This window comes from Hyaena hyaena, unplaced genomic scaffold (assembly GCF_003009895.1).
Source record: "Hyaena hyaena isolate Hyena2069 unplaced genomic scaffold, ASM300989v1 scaffold_287, whole genome shotgun sequence".
NCBI classification, from domain to species: domain Eukaryota; kingdom Metazoa; phylum Chordata; class Mammalia; order Carnivora; family Hyaenidae; genus Hyaena; species Hyaena hyaena.
The window spans coordinates 1,995,857-2,016,454 of NW_024080919.1; the positions used below are offsets into that span (position 1 = coordinate 1,995,857).

Sequence of the window (20,598 nt, forward strand, 5' to 3'; positions counted from 1 at the left end):
TATCCCTTACACTATTTTAGTTATGATTTGACTAGTTTTGTCTTCAGTCTTCATACTAATTTCTAAGTGTCCGCTTTACTGCCTTCACTATGTATTTGCCTTTACCGGTGACATTTTTTTCCTCTCATATATTTTTTATTTCCAGTTACAGACTTTTCTGTTTACCAAAGAGCCTTTAACATTTTGTAAGGCTGGTTTGGTGGTGATGAGCTTCTTTAGCTTTTAGTTGTCTGGGAAACTCTCTTTCCTTTAACTGTGACTGTTACCCTTGCAGGGTAACATATCCTTGGTTGTGAGTTTTCCCCTTTCAGCATTTTATTTAATGTTTTAAATGTTTTTATTTATTTATTTTTTTTTGAGAGAGACCGAGCATGAGCAGGGGAGGGGCAGAGAGAGACGGAGACACGGAATCTGAAGTCGGCTGCTTAACCCACCGAGCCCCCCCCCAGCATTTTAAATATTATCCTGCCACTGCTTTCTGGCCAAATTTCTGCTGCAAAATCAACTGGTAATCTTAAGGGAGTTTCCCTTTGTATGTGGCTCTGTTTCACTGCCTTTAAGATTTTCCATCTTTACCTTTTTCTATTTTAATTATAATACATTGTGGTGTAGCTCTTGCTGCACACCTTTTTCTAGGTGTCTGTTCCTTACCCAGGTTAAGAAAGTTCTCGGCTGTTATTTCCTCCAGTGAGTTTCCTTCCCTCCCCTCTTCTCCCTCTGGGACCCCGTCCCGCGCACGTCAGTACACCTGTCCCAGTGGCTCCTTAACCTCTACGCGCTGTGTAAACTCTTTCCTTGCCGTTGGCTTGGAGTCTCTGCTCCATCTACCCTCCCGGATCGCGCCCCATTCTTGTGCATCCTCGCGTCTTATTTCCCCCAGTGTGTTTTTCATTTGTTACAGTCGTCAGCTCTGACCAGTTGTTTATAATATTTCCTCTTTGCTGAAGTTCTCTGCTCTTCTCTGATGAGTGTATTTATCATTCGTTTCCAGGTAGATTTTTTTTGGTGCCTATTTCTGTACATTGGGCAGAACAGCTTCCTCTCCCAGGCTTGAAGGCATGAGTGGCCCGTGTAGGGAAGCCTGCGTAGACCGCACGTGCCTGACCACGCCGGACGGTGAGCGGGACCGCGAGCAGGCAGGGGCCAGGTGTGCCCTGTGCACACCACCCAGGCCGAGCTCGTGGGGGCCTGAGCTCGCTGAGGGGATCCCAGCAGGCTGGCTGGCGTGCCTGGACTTGCTGCAGTCTGCACGACTGAGACGGAGGGGGGCAATCACCAGTGCTCCAGCCGGAGTCGCCCCCCCCCCCCCCCCCCCCCCCCCCCCCCCCCCGTTCCTCACCATTTATCTGAGGCTGTGAGGTTAGTAAATGGGTCTCCTTCATTCATAGGCTAGATGCTCTTTATTTATTCTTAAAATGTTTTAATGTTTTGTTTATTTCTGAGAGAGAGAGACAGTGTGAGCAGGGGAGGGTCAGAGAGAGAGGGAGACACAGAATCTGGAACAGGCTCCAGGCTCTGAGCTGGCAGCACGGAGCCCGACACGGGGCTCGAACCCACAAACCGTGAGGTCATGACCTGAGCCGAAGTCAGACACTTAACCGACTGAGCCCCCCAGGCGCCCTAGATGCACTTTAAACCACTGGTGTTTTTGCTCTGCCCCAGGGCGTGCAAGTCTGCATCCCCTCGCCTCCAGGATACCCTTCCCTATGCGGTCTGTTGTGCTGGGGGTGGGCTTCCTGTCATGACTCTCTCCTTCCTCCGTGTGGTCCCATGATCCTTTGTTGTTCAGAAGCTGTCCAATCAGCCCCCGGTTTGCTTTCTATGTGGATTGTAGTTCAACGAGCTTGGCACCCTGGACAACCTCCCAAAAATTTAAACTCGTATTTGCCAGATTCTATCCCACAAAGAAAACTTTTAATTTTGGAGACCTTGTCAGAAGAATGGTTTTCTCCAAAGTATGTGTTTCTGTAGTTACCTCGTGTCGTCGTCTTCACCAGCGACACACACTCGGGAATTTAATACATCGAGGACCGGATCCTGTACAGAAGGCTCTGTGGCTGGAGAGACAACCAGAACTAAAGACTAAATTCTGCTCCGCCCCCAAGCAGTGCAGGGACGGAGGCGGGACATTAGCAGAAAGCAGCCTCCTGGAAAGTACAGTGACCTCATGTAAAATGATGTAAGGAGTCACATACTTCGCTCTCTACCACTCACAGAATCCATTCAAAAATCCTGATTTTATTTGATCCTCGGCAGTGTCTGGAGTGGAGAATGATTCCCGTTTTACAAACAGAGGTATGAGCTGTATAACTTGCACGCGCAGTGCCCTCTGACTCCTATTCAGTAGTGTATACAGTCGGTGCCTGGACTTGTCAAATCCTAGGAGACCAATCAGAGCAGCCCCTTCGCCTCTGTGCTTCAGCTCTCAAGTATGAAATGTAACTATTCTCATCACCTTCACTCCGGCTACTGTGTTCAGTGGGAGAAACTGAATGACGGTGAATAAGTGGCAACAGATGTCCGCTCTAAGAATGCAGAAAACAAAGTATTCTAAAGAAGTTACATGTACAATAGCAGAGACTCTGACCCATTAAAATAGTAACAGACAGGCTCTTATGGTCCAAGGAAAATACAAATTTGCTTTATTTCAAAATAGTAACTTCCTTCAATTGGAGCACTGGCCAAAATTCAATACTGATATAAATATAAATTTCTTAAGAGGTCAAAATACATAATTCAGACAAATTTCTGAATTTCTTTTAAAGGTGGAATTTTTAAATCGTATGAAACAGTAGAAACAATGTAAAGCCACAGTTCCAATTTAAGCTGAGTAACATTTCCTAATATTGAGAACATTGCACATATTTTCAATAACTTAAATGTCTACTCTTCCCATCTCCATTTCTTTTTACTAGATTTAAATAAATCCCCGTATTTACTCATGGCAGGAGACTCTGCGCTAACCACAGCTGAGTTTCACAGAGATAGAGGCCCAGAAAGCGTCATCAGGCACGCGCACGTGGCCGTACAGCGGCCCGCGGAAGCCCCGCTCCAGAAGGGCGCCTCTCCACCCTCTGGTAGCACCTAAGGTTTGCTGCACGACGTGACTCAGCGGAACAGCACTGGGACAGTGATAAACAACTTACAGGAAATTCTTTCGCCTACTCAGTGTTTCATTATAAAGCTACGACATCTGACCAATATTAAAAAGTCCTGAAACTCCATTATGCTACCATTTCCAGTACATATTAACTTAGCAAGAAGCCCTCTATGAGGCCCTTATGAAACTGGAAACACAAAAGATGGTACACGGTGCTTCTCACCTGTTACACGTTTGATTCGGTAATTTGATTTGTCTGAAAGCTACACTCTCTCTCTCAGCACTGGATAGCACTGACGGGAAGCAGCTTTCGTGGTCTCTGACTTTCCTTTAAACGAAAGCATTACAGGATTTTCAGCAGCGATCATCATCTGGTTCCTACTTGCGCCCCCATCTCTAAGGAAACGTGAGAGGGAGTCTAAGGTAAAAGTCCTATTCAAGGCAACAAGGTTCCTAAATGTCTCACTCCAGCAACGTGTGTTATACCCCGTTCCAGCGCCGAGTGATCAAGGGTCGCCGACCACCTCGCCGACATCATCATTACATTTTATGTACTATTTTATACCCAAAGATATGCATATAAAACATCTGCACGGATAAATTAGTGTTAAGAATTAAAACCTCACATCTACAATGTCCTTTTCTTCTGAAATCTATAGAATTATTTTTAAGACTAGAAACCTTTTAACATCCTGGCTACGCATTAAAAACATGTTACGGAAAACTTCAGAACCTTCTCACAAAAAGAAACAGAGTGCTTTTTTATTAGACTTAAAGGAGACTACTGAATACTAAATTCAGGCGTTTACTAACCAGTGTGGATTTCCAGTAGCCAAAGAGTCCTAACAAACCAACGGCTGGAACAAGGAGGGTTTTTCCTCAGCTCACTATTAGGAAGTTGAAACATTTTCAAGCAAAGCCTTCATTTTTCCTGTAGACTTCAACATGTGTGGCCCAAACTACAAAAGAAACAAAGTATAAATAAAGACAGTGGCTCAGGTAACAGTAATGACACGCCCCCGTCCTCAGCACGGATCACAGGTGGATCACAGGTCGGGTGTGTTCTGCGTAAAAACCCAAGCACCTAGATGATCCTAAAACCTTCATGAATTGACAAATTGTTGTAAACATCACACAGCAACAGAATGAAACGCAGCAAAGAGGTAACCAGATTACTTCCTAGGAAAGAAAACTATAATCCTCTTAGGACCGTGAGCTTTAGGCCATTCTTACTTGTCTGACTAAAAGAATGAGGTACAAAGCTTCCTTTTTTCGAGGTCTAAAGTTTCTGAGATGCTAGAATTTCTCAGCTACCTGATTCTCCGGGCTAGTTAGGCACATATCCCACAGGACAGTAAAGCTAACGTGAAAATTAATATCTGAAAGTCCCCATGATCTGCTCGATCTCCACCTGGGACCTGACGCATCTCGCAAGACCCAGGTCAATTCTCACCCTCTCCAGAGGACTTTCCGGGACTCCAAGGGAAAATAATCTCCCTTTATTTTGAATTTCTCAATCACCGAAATTTTATTATAGTGAATTTATAAGCTTCATCGTGCTTATGTATAAACAAAACACAGCACGAACGATTTAACACCGCAGATGCCAGGCAGTGAAGCCAGGGGTGGCTTCTGCTTCCTTTTTCATGTTCTTCCATAACCTCCTTGTGGAGAGGGGCTCATTCCTGCGGAGGCCGCAGCCGAAGGCCTTACAAGATGCAGCGGGGTCTCAGCAGCGGGGTCGCTGCCACGCTGCACCAGGAGACAAGTGTGGCCTAGTACTCACCAGCACTGGCTCCGAGGTGGCCTCTCGTTCAGACTTTGGAATTCCTTTTTCAACTTCCCCTGGACTATCACTTCGGTATCGAAAGGCAAACTTCCTCTTCAGAGCCTCTGCTATGAGGGCGGCAGGGTCAGCAGCGTCCACCGGCCTGCGCTTCGGCTCCTGCTCGGACCTTGGAGAAATTAACAGAAACCGAGGGGACTTTCAATGTGCCGACCGCCCTCCGACGCACCGCTCGGCATCACCGGCCCCCGGCAGGTGCCTGACACGCGGAGAGATGCGAGACAGAAAGCCGACACGTGAGGCTCAGTAGGAGAACGCGACGATGCCCAGAGAAGAGCCGCTCCGTTCTACTCAAGAGCATCGTCGTCGGGGCGCCTGCAGCCCCGGCCTCCTCCCGAGCCTGGCGGCCAGTCGCGGCAGGCGCGCGGCACAGCTGACCGAACGACTGGACAGTAGCAGTAAAGACGTCACACCAGGGCTTTACGTGCAGTAGAAACACCTGAAAATGTCTGCTAACTTCTTAGTTATCTAGGAGACACTGGAGCTCATCTTTTTTAAACTAAAAACTGGAACTATTCATGGTAATCAGGTTATAAAACAAAGCTCTGGGGCGCCTGGGGGGCTCAGTCGGTTGAGCGTCCGACTTCGGCTCAGGTCACGATCTCGCGGTTCCGGGGTTCGAGCCCCGCGTCAGGCTCTGTGCTGACGGCCTGGAGCCTGGAGCCTCTGCTGCGGATTCGGTGTCTCCCTCTCTGCCCCGCCCCTGCTGGCGCTCGCGCTATCTGTCTCTCTCAAAAGTAAACACTTAAAAAAAGTAATAAAAAAAAAGCAAAATTCTCAAGAAGCCTAGTACTTTATTTTACAAGACATAAAAAAGCAAAGGAAGTATGAACTAAGGTAAATGTGTCCTCACCGTTTTACTGAGCGGAGTTTTACGCTGCTCATATCTCTGAGGATCTCTAGCATATTTGGCATATCTGGCTTCGGGGGACTGTTCTTAACCAGAGTCTTTCCAGCACAGGCTTTTCTCTCTCTTCGCTCTTTTATCAGCTCGATGGCAGATACACTTTGGTGAAGCCCTGGTGGGGGGAGGGGCGGGGGGGGTGGGGGCGGGGGGGGTGGGGGGACGGAGGGTGGGGCTGTGGGGACACATGTGGTAGAATCTAAATCACCTACAGAAATAAAGAAAAATCCATTCAATCTTGATGGTAACAGGCAAGTAACTTTTAGCAGCGAAATTATGTTACGGACTCTCATATACCTGAAATCAAGACGCTTAAAACAAACAAACTCCGTTATGTAAGTAAAGGAAGTTTCAGTTACTTGGTTAGAATCTTAAGTGCCTGCACCTAATTCCAAACGTCCCAGCCAGACCCCCGCGCAGTCTGCAGCCGCTTTTACAGGGGAAGTGTGTGCTACATAAACCCCTTCAATAGTCTGACGGTTCAGGACTATAATAACGATTTGAAAAAACTGATAAATTTGTGGTTCACCTTAAGAATTTTTACATAAAGGACTTATTAAGCATTACAAGTTTTAGATGTATTACTCAACAAATTTCTGAAAGAGAAAGAAAGGGGTTATACTTAATTTCCAAAACGTGAAGTAACCAAGCGTTAGAGTGGCTACGAAATAAGGACCTAACAACCCTTCCTTCTGCGCGACTAGAACAGCTGTCCACTGGTTGGACCGTACTGATTGGGGGGCTCGATGAACCAGTTCTACTCAAGGGATTTTCACTATAAATAAAACATCTAACATAAATCTCCAATTTATCTACTCCCAGCAGTTTTCCTAGTCTGCCAGAAGAGGGAGGTAAAGCAAAGGAGAAATGCCGATTTAGAAGTTGAAAGAAAAAAATAAAAGTTAGAAGAAAAGGCAGGACTTCTGGTTTTTAAAGTCACGTGCAAATTTCCTTTAGGTAACAGTCACTTCCCAAGCACTGGGTGCCGAAGGCGTTCGGCCCCGGCCGTCCCGGCCGTCCCCAGGCTGCCGGAGGTTTCCGAGCCGGGGGACATTGAACTCTGGGCGCACGAGAGGCCCAGGGGCAGAGGACGGTGCTCCTCCTCAACCTTCGGGGCGGGCGGATTCCGAGTCTGGCCAGGACTCAGCACGAACACGAGGTTACCGGGCCAGGGCTTCCAGGCTACCCGTGCGCACGAGTAAGGGCGAAGAGGAGCGGGCCAGGAGTCTCGGGACCCGGATCGGCGTCCACTCCGGGCCGGAGGAAGACGGGTGACTGCGAAGGGGCTGCCTCGTGCTGAAGCATCTTACAGAGTGTCCACACTTACTCCCAGAGTGACTCGAAGATAGGGTTACTATTACCCGTTTCAGAGCAGGAAACGGAGCCAGCAAGGCCAAGGACCCAACCCCGTCAGCACCGGGGTGAGAGGGCTCCACGCTGAGGAATCTGGGGCCATTGTCACAAGGTTTCCCGGTGCGTCCGTACGGGCACTCATTCAGCCGTATGACTTCCGGTATTTTCCAAATCCATCCCTTCTGACAGCACCAAGATTGTTTAACAAAGCCCACGTGGGCCTGGCTGGGTGCTGCCCCGCCTACGGAGAGGGCGGCCCTCTGGTTTTCTAACAACCCCACGAATGCTACTTGCTGATACGTTTTAAAAGCAGTGCCATCTCCTCACTCCCAGCCCAGCGGTGAAAGCAAGTGTAGGATTTACAGACCTGCAATGAGACTCTGCTGCTCTTGCAGGGTCACAATCTTGGCAATCTGAGCCCTGAGGGCAGCGAGTTCATTTTCAAGGGCACAGATCTTCTGCAGTGCTTCCTCACTGGCCAGCGCGGTCTTCCGCGGAGGCTCTTCTGGAGACGCGTCTGGTGAGGGACCGTCCCGAAGGGGCTGCCCTGATCTGACCTCTGTCCTGCAACACAACAGAGGGCTGGCTGTCACAGGCTTCGCGAGGGATGCGGAAAGCCGTGGCTGCCCGTTAATCAGAACACAGGAGCTGAGAAACACTCTTCCCACAAGTTCCAAAACAGCAAAGCACGAGTCAACCTGATGTGGGTACAGACCAACGCAGGGTTCTCACTGCCGCCGCTCTTCGTCTCTGTAAGACGCACAAGCCCGCGCCCTCAGGAGGCATCAGATTCAGCGTTTTCGATGACGCATGTTTTGGTTTGAACGAAGGTAAAATAACTTCACCCTCACTGAGCATGAAGCCTGCGTGGGATTTCCTCTCCCCCTCGCTGCCCCTCCCCTGCTCACTCAGGGCCCTCTCTCTCCCTTTATCAAAAATAAGCTTTATCTTAAAAAATGGCAGACTGATTACTGGTTACATTTGACAACAAAATCAAATCGGTAACACATTAGCCTTTCGCCAGGGCCTTGGCCTCCACAAACAATACGGGCCAAACACAGCGGCAGAAACTGAAGAGGCGGGGGAAGAATGCACTGGACCCGCGCAGTGAACCGCGCACGGTGGCTCGTTCTCTCCTGATGTAAAGGTCTTAATACGCACTTCTCCACAGTTTCGGATGTTAAGTCTTTTGAGGCTGAGAATAAAATTCAGATGTCTTTTCAACTGTCAATTATACACTTCGCTATAGCCCCCTATTTCCTCCACTTAGGGTTCCGGGCCTGCAAGCCCCTTCCCAGCTTTACTGAGGGAAAACGGACAGCTGGACTTACGAGCGGCGCGCAGCACGGCCACCTGGGCACACACCGCAATAATCGCCACCGTCAACCTGACGGACACACCCCCGTTCCCCTCCGTCTCGCGTGCTCGTGGCCGAGTTCTGCGGGCCAGACGAGGCAGGCGTGGGAGGCACGCAGGAAGGCTGCGTAAGAGGGGGGCCCCGCGAGGAAGCCCTTCCGCCTGCACCTCCACCCGGTGTGTCCTCCTGAGCCTGGGCTACAGGCGACGGCTGCGCCTGAGAGCCACACAACGAAACGCCGCCCTGAGCGTGGCAGCCCGCGCTGACGGCAGGGCCTGGCTGGGTCCCTGGGGACCCTGTGCAGCCACGGTCAGCGGTGGCTTCCACGGTGTGTCGCTCGCTATCTGCTCCAGAGGTTTCTGATTTGAGAGAAACAAACCCCATCTGGTGGAAGTCCCCATTCTGGGGGCCACTCTGCTACACGTAGCTGAAACTAATCCTGTTAGAAAACCACCATCGAACTCCATTTTGATTTCTACTTTAACTGGACTCTGGGATTTTACTTTTGCTTGAGAGCTGTTACAGTTCTTCATTCTACCTTATGTTCTAAATGAAGGCGTTCTTGGGGTGCCCGGGTAGCTCGGTCAGTTAAGTGACTGATCGTGACCTGAGCCGAAATCAAGGCTCTCTGCTGACCCCCTCTCTGCCACTCCCCCACTTGCTCTCTCTCAAAATAAATAACTAAAAAAACAAACAAACACCCAAAAAGATAGATGAAGGAATTCTTGGAACTTTAGCTTTTAGTATTCACTGAATTCTGTTGTTTTCATCTAATTTTGCTTATGCTCTATTAATTTATTATATAAAGAGGATGCTTGTAAATTGTTTACCTGAATACTATTTTTTTTAAACTATCCAGGACTGACCGTGTTTTTTTGGGTTTTTTATGTTTATTATTTATTTAGAGAGAGCGCAAGAGAGCAGAGGAGGGAAATAGAGAGAGGGAGACAGAATCTCAAGCAGGCTCCACACTGTCAGCACAGAGCCTGAGGCGGAGCTCAGACCCACAAACCACGGCATCGTGACCTGAACTGAAATCAAGAGTCGGACGCTTAACTGACTGAGACACCCAGGTGCCCTTACTTGTAACAGAACTAAAGAAAAATATTTGGAGAATAAATGCCCCAGTTGTTACTTAGCCTTGGCTTAGCTGGCAAGAAACTTTAACCTTCTGTCAGGAACAGTACCTATGTTCTGATTAAACAGACTAATATGCTCTTTCAAAGATTATATAAGTTACAGATTAGATGCATGAGCTCTAATCACCGGGAATAAAGAAAATTATTTTAGTAAGACATTGAAATTTTCAAAAATCACTGTGGCCTTCTGTTGATACCACAGGCTAAATTCTGATTTCTACTTATCTTTCATAGGGTAGATCAAATAATTTTGTTAAACAGCTCCATACATAAATACACAGGGTTACAAGGATAGAAATTAATCTTCTGAATGAAGTTGTTGTTTGGGGGTACATTTACATGGAGGAATTATTTTAATATCAATACAATGTCCAGGATTCTCATTTAACTTGTTTCAACTATATTCCTGATTACATAGTTTTTAATAAAAAAGAGCATGATAATGAATTTTTTCAAAACTATTCCTTGAAAGAACTAGGCAAACTGCTGACAGGTAAGATAGTGGTACTGACAGAATTCACCTGGACAAAATACAGAAATCTCAAATGTCGGGGCGCCTGGGGGGCTCAGTCGGTTAATCGTCCGACTTCGGCTCAGGTCATGATCTCACGGTTCATGGGTTCGAGCCCCGCGTCGGGCTCTGTGCTGACAGCTCAGAGCCTGAAGCCTGTCTCGGATTCTGTGTCTCCCACTCTCTCTCTGACCCTCCACTGCTCGCATTCTGTCTGGCTCTCTCAAAAATAAATAAAACACTAAAAAAAATTTTTTTAATAAAAGACATCTCAAATGTAGAATTCAGTTATACTACTTGTTCAAAACAAGAGTGTAGAAAGATGGAAGAGTAGTAGTGACAGCCTGAGTTTTGAGGAAGGCGTGTTCTCAGGGAGAAAAGGAGAAAGGCGCTGCTCTGGGCGTCAAGGGGGGGGCCTCTAAAGGGTGACACTCACTGCAAGTGGAACTGAGAATAGACGGGAAGAAACTCAGAGCCTGTGGATACTCCCCTCCATCCCCACATCTTCCATTTTCTATCAAAGATCAGCTTTGCTTTAATAAAATGAGCCTGAAAAATGAATATATTCATATCTGGGCGTGGAAGTGAGAATGATGATGCTTTGTTTTCCTGTTATGTATGAGTGCAAACGTTTCATCAAGTCGATACTATAACAGCAAATAAAGTAAAATTTTGGATAGCAGAATATTTAGTGCTACTACTCAAAAATGACATTATAATACTGTTTATTCAAGAACTAGTGGTGGGCGCCTGGGTGGCTCAGCTGTCTAAGCATCAGACTCACGGTTTTGGCTCCGGTCATGATCTCACAGTTCGTTAGGATTGAGCCCCACGTCAGGCTCTGCACGGACAGTGTGGAGCCTGATTCAGATTCTCTCCCTCCCCCTCTCTCTGCCCTTCTCCCTGTTTGTGCACGCTTTCTCTCTCTTTCTCTATCAAAAATAAACATTAAAAAAAGAAGGAGAAGAACTAGTGGTTATTTTTTTTTTTTTTAAGTTTTATTTAAGTAATCTCTACACCCAACCTGAGTCTCAAATTCATGACCCCGAGAATAAGTCACACGCCCTTCCGACTGAGCCAGCCAGGTGCCCCACTAGTGGCCACTTTAGTAGAGAATATATTCCCCCACAGGAATCCACCCCAAAAACCAAGAGCACACTTTACACACTGTATGTTAGTCAATTTGACAATAAATTATTTAAAAAAAAAAAAAAAGTCTTGGCAGATAAAATAAGAGAGAGAATATATTCTCACCTCAAATTCCCCTATCCATCTCAGGATCCAAAAGTATTAAATTGTAAGTTTGTCTTTAAATGTTATCATTCAAGTAAGGCAAAGTTCAAATCCCATGAACATTTACTCTTCAATACCCAGAATTAGACCAAGAAAATATGCAATTTGGATTAAGAGATCAAATCAACTAAAAGTCCTGTTGGAACAGGTTACTTTCTTCAAAATATTTTCTTGTCAAAATAAACTGTAAGAGCGAATGAATGAATGTTGAACAGCAACTACAATGTTGACAAAGAGAATTAAGTTATTAGTACATCTCCCCATAACTCCTAGAGATGAATTTTCCCATTTTTGATTTTCCATCTACTGAAAATTATGGACAAAGCCTTATTATTAATCTTGAAAATCAGTGTGCCAGAATAAAAGAAAAAAGTCTAGGCCTTTAGCAAAATGATTTAAAAGTAACAGTGTCAGATGATCTGTATTTTATGTCTATCCTATTTTTATAAATTTGATGATACAGAGTTTGCATTTTCTTATGTGAAATACTGTTAACAGTATTCACAAAGTTCAAACAAAGTAATTATAGGAAATGTGGAGTTTAAATGTGGATTTTTAGAAGCTGAAGAAGGAGAGTAATCCTGAGGTCATCATGTCTTCTCAAAGACACAGGGTCTACGGCCATATCACCCTGAACGTGCTGGATCTCGTCAGACACAGAAAGACTGGACATTTACAGAAGCTTAAGAACCAAAAACAAAAACAAGTTCTCTGTAATATTCTTGCGTGTGCAAAATACTTACTTACATTTTATGAAATTCCCAGACACATCCCTTCCTTTAAAAATACACACACAGCCTTTTCCCACAGAAATTTCTATAAGACATTACACAGATCATTCTCAGAACCACTGTTTTACCATTATTCAGAAGGCTATTAAAAGCTAGAATGCAGAGGCAGAATTAATCCAAATGACGAGAATTGATCTTTTACAAAATCTGTATGTATAATTCTGAGATACTTTCAAGAAACAAAAGCAAAAGAAAGGGCGCCTGGGTGGCTTAGTCGGTTAAGCGTCCGACTTTCGCTTAGGTCGTGATCTCGCGGTTCGTGGGTTCGAGCCCCCCGTCGGGCTCTGTGCTGACAGCTAGCTCAGAGCCTGGAGCCTGTTTCACAGTCTGTGTCTCCCTCTCTCTCTGACCCTCCCCTGCTCANACTGCCAGCTCGGAGCCTGGAGCCTGTTTCAGTCTGTGACTCCCTCTCTCTCTGACCCTCCCCTGCTCACGCTGTCTCTCTCTCTCTCTCTCAAAAGTAAACAAACTTCAACAACAACAACAAAAAACAAAGTGACAGATGAAAAGAAAAAAACCAAACTGCCTGGTGAAGGTACTAGTATTAATTCAAAATAAAGCAAAATTCCATCAACTCTCATTCTTCTACTTTGTCCTCTTTAATACACATGGTAAATTCACTACCTCACCAGTCTGACAATACGCTTTATCTGGTATATGAAAATGACAAGGCCTTCTCAAAACTCCCTTGCATGATGAGCTGGGAAGATGATGAGATTTATTTTGTCAGCCTATTTATCAGGATGTCGGCCACAGGAAAATACTGAGAATACCCTCCCCAACTATCTACATTACGTACATCTACAACCTGTCAAATCAATGTAGAGTAATACAGCACCACACTACAAAAGAAAAACTCTGCCAGATTTCCCTGGTCACGTGGCGCACATCCCTAGCCCCGGAACTATGAGGCACTCCACTGCCGGCCAACTTCCTGATTCTGGAGCACCACTCGAATTCAACTGGGTTTCCCGTTTCCTTTCCACGGTGTTCAAGTTCAGATCATCTCTACCTAGAGTACTTCCAGACACTCTTTCACAGACCCTTTAAGCAATTATTTTCAACATCGCAAACCAAATCCATTATGTCAAGTCACTTAGTATCATCGCAATCCCCGTAATAATAGCTACCTCAGGTCATATCCTCTGCAAACGCGGCATTTGCTCTACAAGTCCTTGAAGGCTTCTCATTCCAGGAAGATAAGGCAGACTAGTTTTCCCTCTTCTTCCTCTTAACTAGAACTAAAACCCCAACACTATACGTACAGCAAATGTCAGATGACTCTGAAAGGTGGGGAGACAAGACAGAATGGCTGGAACGGTGGGATCCGAAGGGATGACACAGGAGTGGGTTTCCTGAGGGGTTTTTGCTTCATATACCTCAGCCTGGTTGCTGGAGTAATGGGTAAAACTCAAACATGTCAAAAAATGCAGGGGGGGGGGGAGCCCCAACAAAAGTCAGTTCTCCCAGCCAAAAAGCACCAGGAAGAGGGCCGGCTCCCAACACGGAGAACTTCTGTAAAGCACCGCAGACAGCGTGCTGGCCCCGCTTTCACCGCACGCGGCCAAGACGAACTCCCATCCTTATTCGGCTACAAAGAGGGGCCTCACTCTGACGGCTGGGAGGAGGGACTGACAAGGACCCCAGCGTGGGGAGCCTCACGCTACACCCCGCCCGGCAGCGAGGGGGCTCGCAGACCCGCTGCTGGGATCAGGGTCACAAGAGGCCTCATGGGAAGCCGGAGCTCCCACCACTACCCGCCCTCGGGGGGGGGAATGGAGGCGGAGTGAAAAACCTGGATTTCTGCCCCCGCCCACCCGGCAGAAACAAGGTGGCACCCACTCTTCCCCTGCTTCAGTGCTATTAGTGAAAAGTGGCTAAAAGAAAAGGTTTAGATCCAGAATCTCCTATGCCAAAAATACCTAAGTTTTAGTGAAAAATCACTCCTCATACCAAGAACCTGAAAGAACATAAACCGAATGCAAAAAGTTAACAGATGCAAGCTCTGAGAAGACAGAGATGTTAAAAATTATCTGACATATTTGAAAGAGGCTATGGTGAGGCTTCAGGGAACAATTACCAGCACTCTTGAAAGAAATGAACAAATAAGTCTCAGCAAAGAAACAGAAAATATAAAGGAGAACCTCAAATGAAAAGTTTTGAACTAAAAAGTAAAATAACTGAAAAACATAGTGTATAGGATCAAAACACGAATGGAGAAGACAGAGGAAAGGATCAGTGAATTCAGAAACGGAACAGAAATTATTCAGTCTGAAAAACAAAAAGCAAACAGACTAGGAAAAAAAATGAATAGTCTCAGTAGCCTGTATGACTATAAAAGATATCACTTTTTTGTTATCAGGGTCCAGAATGAGAGGGGAAAGAGAGCCATGCTGAAAAGTACTTAAAGAAATAATAGCAGACAAGTTACTTAAAGAAAATACTTACAGAAATAATGATAAAAGACATAAACCTGAAGATTCAAAGAAACTAAGTAAACCCCAAACAGGATAAACCCAAAGATGGCTTTCTTGTGTAAGAAACATCTTACACAAACTTCTGAAAACCAAAGGCAAAGGAGAAATTTTCAAAGTACTTAGAGAAAGAATACTGTACCTATAGGGGAAAAACTCACTCAATGACAGGATTTCTCATCTGAAACCATGGAGGCTTGAAGACACGGCACATTTTTCAAGTGTTAAAAGAACAGAACTAATGGGGGTCTGGGTGGCTTGGTCAGGTAAGTGTCTGACTCTTGGTTTTGGCTCAGGTTGTGATCTCACAGTTGATGAGTCAGGGCCCCACATCAGCTCCATGCTGTCAGCATGGAGTCTGCTTGGGATTCTTTCTCACTCTCTCTCAAAATAAATAAATAAACTTTAAAAAATAATAACAATTAAAAAAATAATAAAAGACTATGAACTCATAACCTCATGTCTAGCAAATACATGCATTTCCCTCAAAACTGGGGAAATCAAGAATTCTCAAATGAAAACAAAAAGCAAACAATTTACAACAAGCACACGTACACTAAAAGAATGGCTGACAGAGTTCTCCAAATATAAAGAAAGCAATAAAAAGAGAAACTGCATCAGGCAGAAAGAAAAACACAGCAAAAATGTGGGTAAATAGATTTATTTTCTCATCATGTGTTTCTAAATTATGCTTGATGTTTGAAGGATATATACTGATGCGATTCCAAATGTCTGTAGAGAAACTTTTTAAGAAAATTATACACAGGGAGGGTACTGGGGCACAAAGAAGTTCAACTGGCAAAATGACACCCCCAGTAAGGTGTGGGAAACTACAGGTACGCAGTGTGACGCCTCGATCAACCACGAAAGGGACTTCACAAAGAGAGACACTCAAAAACATAGATAAATCAAAAAGGAAATAAAAAGGATTAAGTCATCCACAGTAAAGTAGGAAAAAGAAAACAGAGAATGGGGTGGGGGGGAAGGGTAGACTTAAACTCTAATATATTAATAATTACATAAATGTAAATGATTTATAGGCACCAAGTAAAAGACCAATTCGCAGAGTGGGTTAAAAAATTATGATCCAACAATATGCTATCGGTAAGAAACTCACTTTAAACATAATGACATAGGCAGTGAAGAACAGAAAAAGATATATTATGCAAACATTAACAAAAAAGCAAACAAACAAAAAGTCATGACTATATTAATATTAAAGTAGACTTAAGACCAAAGAAAATTATCTGGGACAGAGTAGGACACTATATATTAGTGAAATGATAAGACATAATAATTCTAAATGTGAATGAACCAAATAGACTTCAAAATATGAAAACCAAAACCTATTAAAACAAAGAGAAATACACAAACCCATAAATATAGTTGGAGATCTCAACACCCCCTTTTCAACAGCTGTTAGAATAGACAATCAGGAAGGATGGAGAAAAATTCAACAATGGGACCTCTTTGACATTTTCAGGATATTCCATTCACAATAGAATACAATTTATTTATTTTTAATGACCACAGAATATAAGCCAAAATGGTCCATATATCCAGGACCATTAAAATAACTCAACAAGTTGAAAAGAAGAAAAGTAGATAGCATCTGTTCTCTGACCATAACAGAATCAAACCAGAACTCAATAATGCAAAGCTAACAAAATTCCCAAATATTTGGAAACTGAACAAACTTCTAAATAATCCACAGATCAAAGAAGATACCTCAAGGGAAATAAAAAAATATAGTGAACTGGATTTTTAAAAAACACAGTATATTGAAACATGCAGACTGCAGGCTAAAGCAGTGTTGAGGGGGAAATTTATAGCACTAAAAATGGTTTTACAGTAGTCTCCCCTTACCCATGGGGGGGTCAATGCCAAGACTTCCGGTGGATGCCTGCAACTTTGGATGATCCTGAACACTATGTGTGCTGTGTTCCTGCCTACACCTACCTGTCGATAATAAAGTTTAAGTTATAAATTAGGCACAGTGAGATTAATGATAACTAATAATAAAACAGAGCAATTATAACAATCTACTGTTAAAAATTATGTGAATGTGTTTTCTCTCAAAATGTCTTACTGTACTATACTCATCCTTCTGTGACAACACATAACAAAATGCCTACATGATGAGATGAAGTGAGGTGAGTGACACGGGCACCGTAACACAGAATTAGGTTAGTAGGGACCTTCTGACGATACGTCGGGAGGAGGATCATCTGCTCCTGGACTGCAGTTGGTGGTGGGTAACTGAAGTCGTGGAAGGAGAAACTGCAGATAAGGGTGGGGGGCGCGGGGGACTACCGTATTAGAAGAAAAAGGAAAAGTCTAAAATTGGTAAGGTAAGCTCCTACTTTAAAAACCTAGAAAAATAAGAGCAAAATAAAATCAAAGCGAGTAGAAGAAAATCATTGGAGTAATCAATAAAACTGAAAACAGGAAAAAAATCAACAAAAGAGTGCTGGTTTTTTGAAAAGATTAATAAAATTGACAAGTCTCAAAAAAGAAGATACAAGTGACTAATATCATGAATGAAATGGGTATCACTACAGACCTTATAAACATCAAGAGAAATAGGAACTACTACAAACAACACTACACACATAAATTCAACCATGTAGATGAAACAGACCAATTCCTTGAGAAGCACAAGCTACTACGTCTCATCCAACGTGAAATCGATAAAACAGTCCTATAACTTTATTAAGTAAACTGAATTCACAATTTTAAAACGCACCAAAAAGAAATCTCCAGGCCCAGATGGTTTCACTAGAGAAAACTACAAAATATTTAAAGAACAATTAACACCAGTTCTGTACAATCTCTTCAGAACACAGGAGACACTCTCCAATTCATTTTATGAAGTAGTATTACCTTGATACCAAAACCAGACAAAGGATAAGAGATTTAAATGTAAAACAAAACTATAACATTTTCGTAAAAAGCCACATCCCAACAGCATTAAGAAATCGAACAGGATCTATCAGTGTTCTCCTCCATACAGAGTCTCCTCCAATAAAACTGAGATAATGAAAGAAATCACGCAAAATGGCCCAGTTCAAGCCCTAATGCAAGTCAGTGAAGATTTCTTCCATTATAAGACAGAGGTATGTAGACACATTACCAGAACAAATGAAGAACCTGAAAACTATCAAAGCCTTCAGACACAGGCCATCAAACTCACGGGATGGGGACCTGGAGAGGGGGGCAGGAGGGCAGAAGGAACAATTCTGGACCGCTGCCAATTCCCGGGAAAAGTCATGGGGAGAGAATGGCTATTTCAGGATTCTTTGAGGAGTAAATGATCTGACATTGAGAAGCTGATTATCGCAACTTGGGGCCAACTGACAAGTTCAGATGAAATATAACATATTTAATTTCCATAAAGCCATGAATTTAAGTGACCCCTTAAACTGAAATTAAGCAACATAAGGTTCTCAATGACAATGGAATCTTTATCTTTCACCTAGTTACCATCATGTGCCTCTTGTTTTCTCGTTTCACCCTAGGCTGCAAGCTTCTACTTCCTTTGTATCACTGAGCATATAAAAACACTAACAGAGAACAGCAGAGTAGCTTAATGCCTTTAAAGTTCTCCAGGTGTTTTTATTTTTCTTTCATGATAATGCCCTTTTGACTCTGACATTTCACAAAAGTGTGACAGTGCTTATCTTAAAAGTTCATGGTATTACTTTGTAGAAATGAAGTAGTTTCTGTATTTAACCAATTAGATTTCGGACAAAAAAAAAGTAATGGAAACAAAAATTTATCATCTTTATGACTTTTTTCAAATAATACTTAATTCAGACCTTAAGGTTTGCCAAAAGCAATGGAAATAGATTATAGTTTCTCTCGATAAGCTAACATTTTTTTTTTCATTTGTCTTAACCTAACTTGTAATCTGAACTCAAAAAAGAAAGTAACTCTCCACAAGAAATGACTACTCTTTATGGTGGTTTTCTCTTTCTACTCTGCAGTGGCCTGTGCTGTAAAGAAGATGGCGTCCAGGAGGGAACACTTCCCACCACCCCTCCTGGTTCTTTCGGTCTAATAATTAACAAAGGACAGGTTTAAAAAAAGAGCATGAAAATCTGCAGGCTGTAACTCTAAGCCCAGGGCTCCTACACTGACAGCACAAGCAATCTGTAAAAGAAAAAAATGGATACACTGGATTTCATCAGAATTAAAAGCTTTTACTTTCCGAAAGACTTAAATGAAAGCACAAGCTTTCACTTGCCCTGTTATATGTGGGAGGAAAGATCTTACATACTACATACTGATAAGGACTCCTGTCTAAAATACGTAAGAACTCTTGAAAATATCTCCAATTAGAAAACGGGCACAAGGGGCGCCTGGGTGGCTCACACGGTTAACTTCATGATCTCACGGTTCATGGGTTCGAGCCCCACGCTGAGCTCTGTGCTGACAGCTCAGAGCCTGGAGCCTGTCTTCGGATTCTGTTGTCTCCCTCTGTCTCTGACCCTCCCCTGCTCATGCTCTCTCTCTCTCTCAGAAATAAATAAAACATTAAAAAGAAAGAAAGAGAAAGAAAACGGGTGCAAGACATGAATAGACACTTTATCCAAAAGACAGCAAATAAGGGGTGTCTGAGAGGCTCAGTAGGTTGAGCATCCAACTCTTGATTTCAGTTCAGGTCACGATCTTGCAGTTTGTGAGTCCAAGTCCCATATCAGCACAGCATGGAGGCTGCTTGGGATTCTCCCCCCACCCCCTCCCTGCCTTTCTCAAAATAAATAAATAAAACTTAAGAAGAATAATTTTTTCAAAGAATGGTTAAAAAAAAAAGAGATGGCAAATAAGCTCTTGAAAAGATGTTCAACATCATTAGCCATTAAGGAAACGCAAAGTAAAAACCACAGTATCACTACACAGCTACTAGAATGGCAAGAAAAGAAAAAAAAGATGCTGACACCAAATACTGGCCAAGACAGAGCTAGTACGCCATACATTACTCGTGGGAATGCAAGCTAGTACAGCCACTCTGGAAAATAGTTTGCCAGTTTCTTAAAACATAAACGTGCAACTATCTCATGACTGAGATGATCCAGCAATTGTTCTTATGGGCATTTATCCCAGAGAAATAAAAACTTATGCTCACTCAAAATCCAGTACACAAATGTTTATAGCCAACTTTATTCACAATAGCCAAAAACTGGAATCAATCCAGATGCCCATCAATTGGTGCATGGTTATACAAAATGGTCCATCCACACCAAGGACTACCACCTGAGCTCTAAAAACGAAAAAACTACAGATACATATAACAATCTGGACAAATCACTAGAGAATTGTGCTTGGTGAAAAGAGTCTGTCCCAAAAGGCTGCATACTGTATGATTCAATTTATCTAACATTTTTGAAATGATGAAATTGTGAAAATGGAATAACAGCTAAGTGCCCGGCACTGATTAAGGAGAGACTGGACAGGGAGGAGAAGTGGGTGTAGCCAAGAGAGAACAACATGAGGGTAACTGTCATAGAGAAACGTTCTGTGCCTTGACTTTGAGCAGCACCAACATCCTGGTTGTACTACTTACCAGTTTTACAAGATGTTACCATTGAAGAAAATGGGGTACAGGGTACAGGAAATGTTTCTGTATTATTTCTTACAACTGTACGAAATTATTACCTCAAAATTAAAAAGTTTAATTTAAAAAATAAAACGAACATCTTTTAAAAAGGCTCTTCACCTGCTAATCTGCAACACATGATCTGTGCTCAACTACCACTATGTCTTCACTTCTACGCGTCACTCAAATCATCCATACGCAATGGATTTGCCAAAAGCAATGGAAACAGAT

General features: G+C 43.6%; 1 protein-coding gene across 5 annotated transcripts in view; it reads right to left on the reverse strand.

Moving 5' to 3' along the window:
- Positions 1–2,761: 2,761 nt before the first annotated feature.
- The window catches only part of MTFR1 (mitochondrial fission regulator 1), a 74,494-nt gene continuing 56,657 nt past the window's right edge, over positions 2,762–20,598 (reverse strand). For 3 of the 5 annotated variants that reach the window (XM_039246955.1, XM_039246956.1, XM_039246960.1), the window contains 4 exons: positions 7,571–7,767; positions 5,800–6,058; positions 4,887–5,055; positions 2,762–4,059 (listed from right to left, as the gene is read on the reverse strand). In XM_039246955.1, coding sequence (XP_039102886.1) covers positions 3,991–4,059; positions 4,887–5,055; positions 5,800–6,058; positions 7,571–7,767 — 694 coding nt within the window. In that variant the 3' untranslated portion in view covers positions 2,762–3,990. The remainder of the gene's footprint in view (positions 4,060–4,886; positions 5,056–5,799; positions 6,059–7,570; positions 7,768–20,598) is intronic. The other 2 variants (XM_039246958.1, XM_039246957.1) reach the window with 1 other exon arrangement.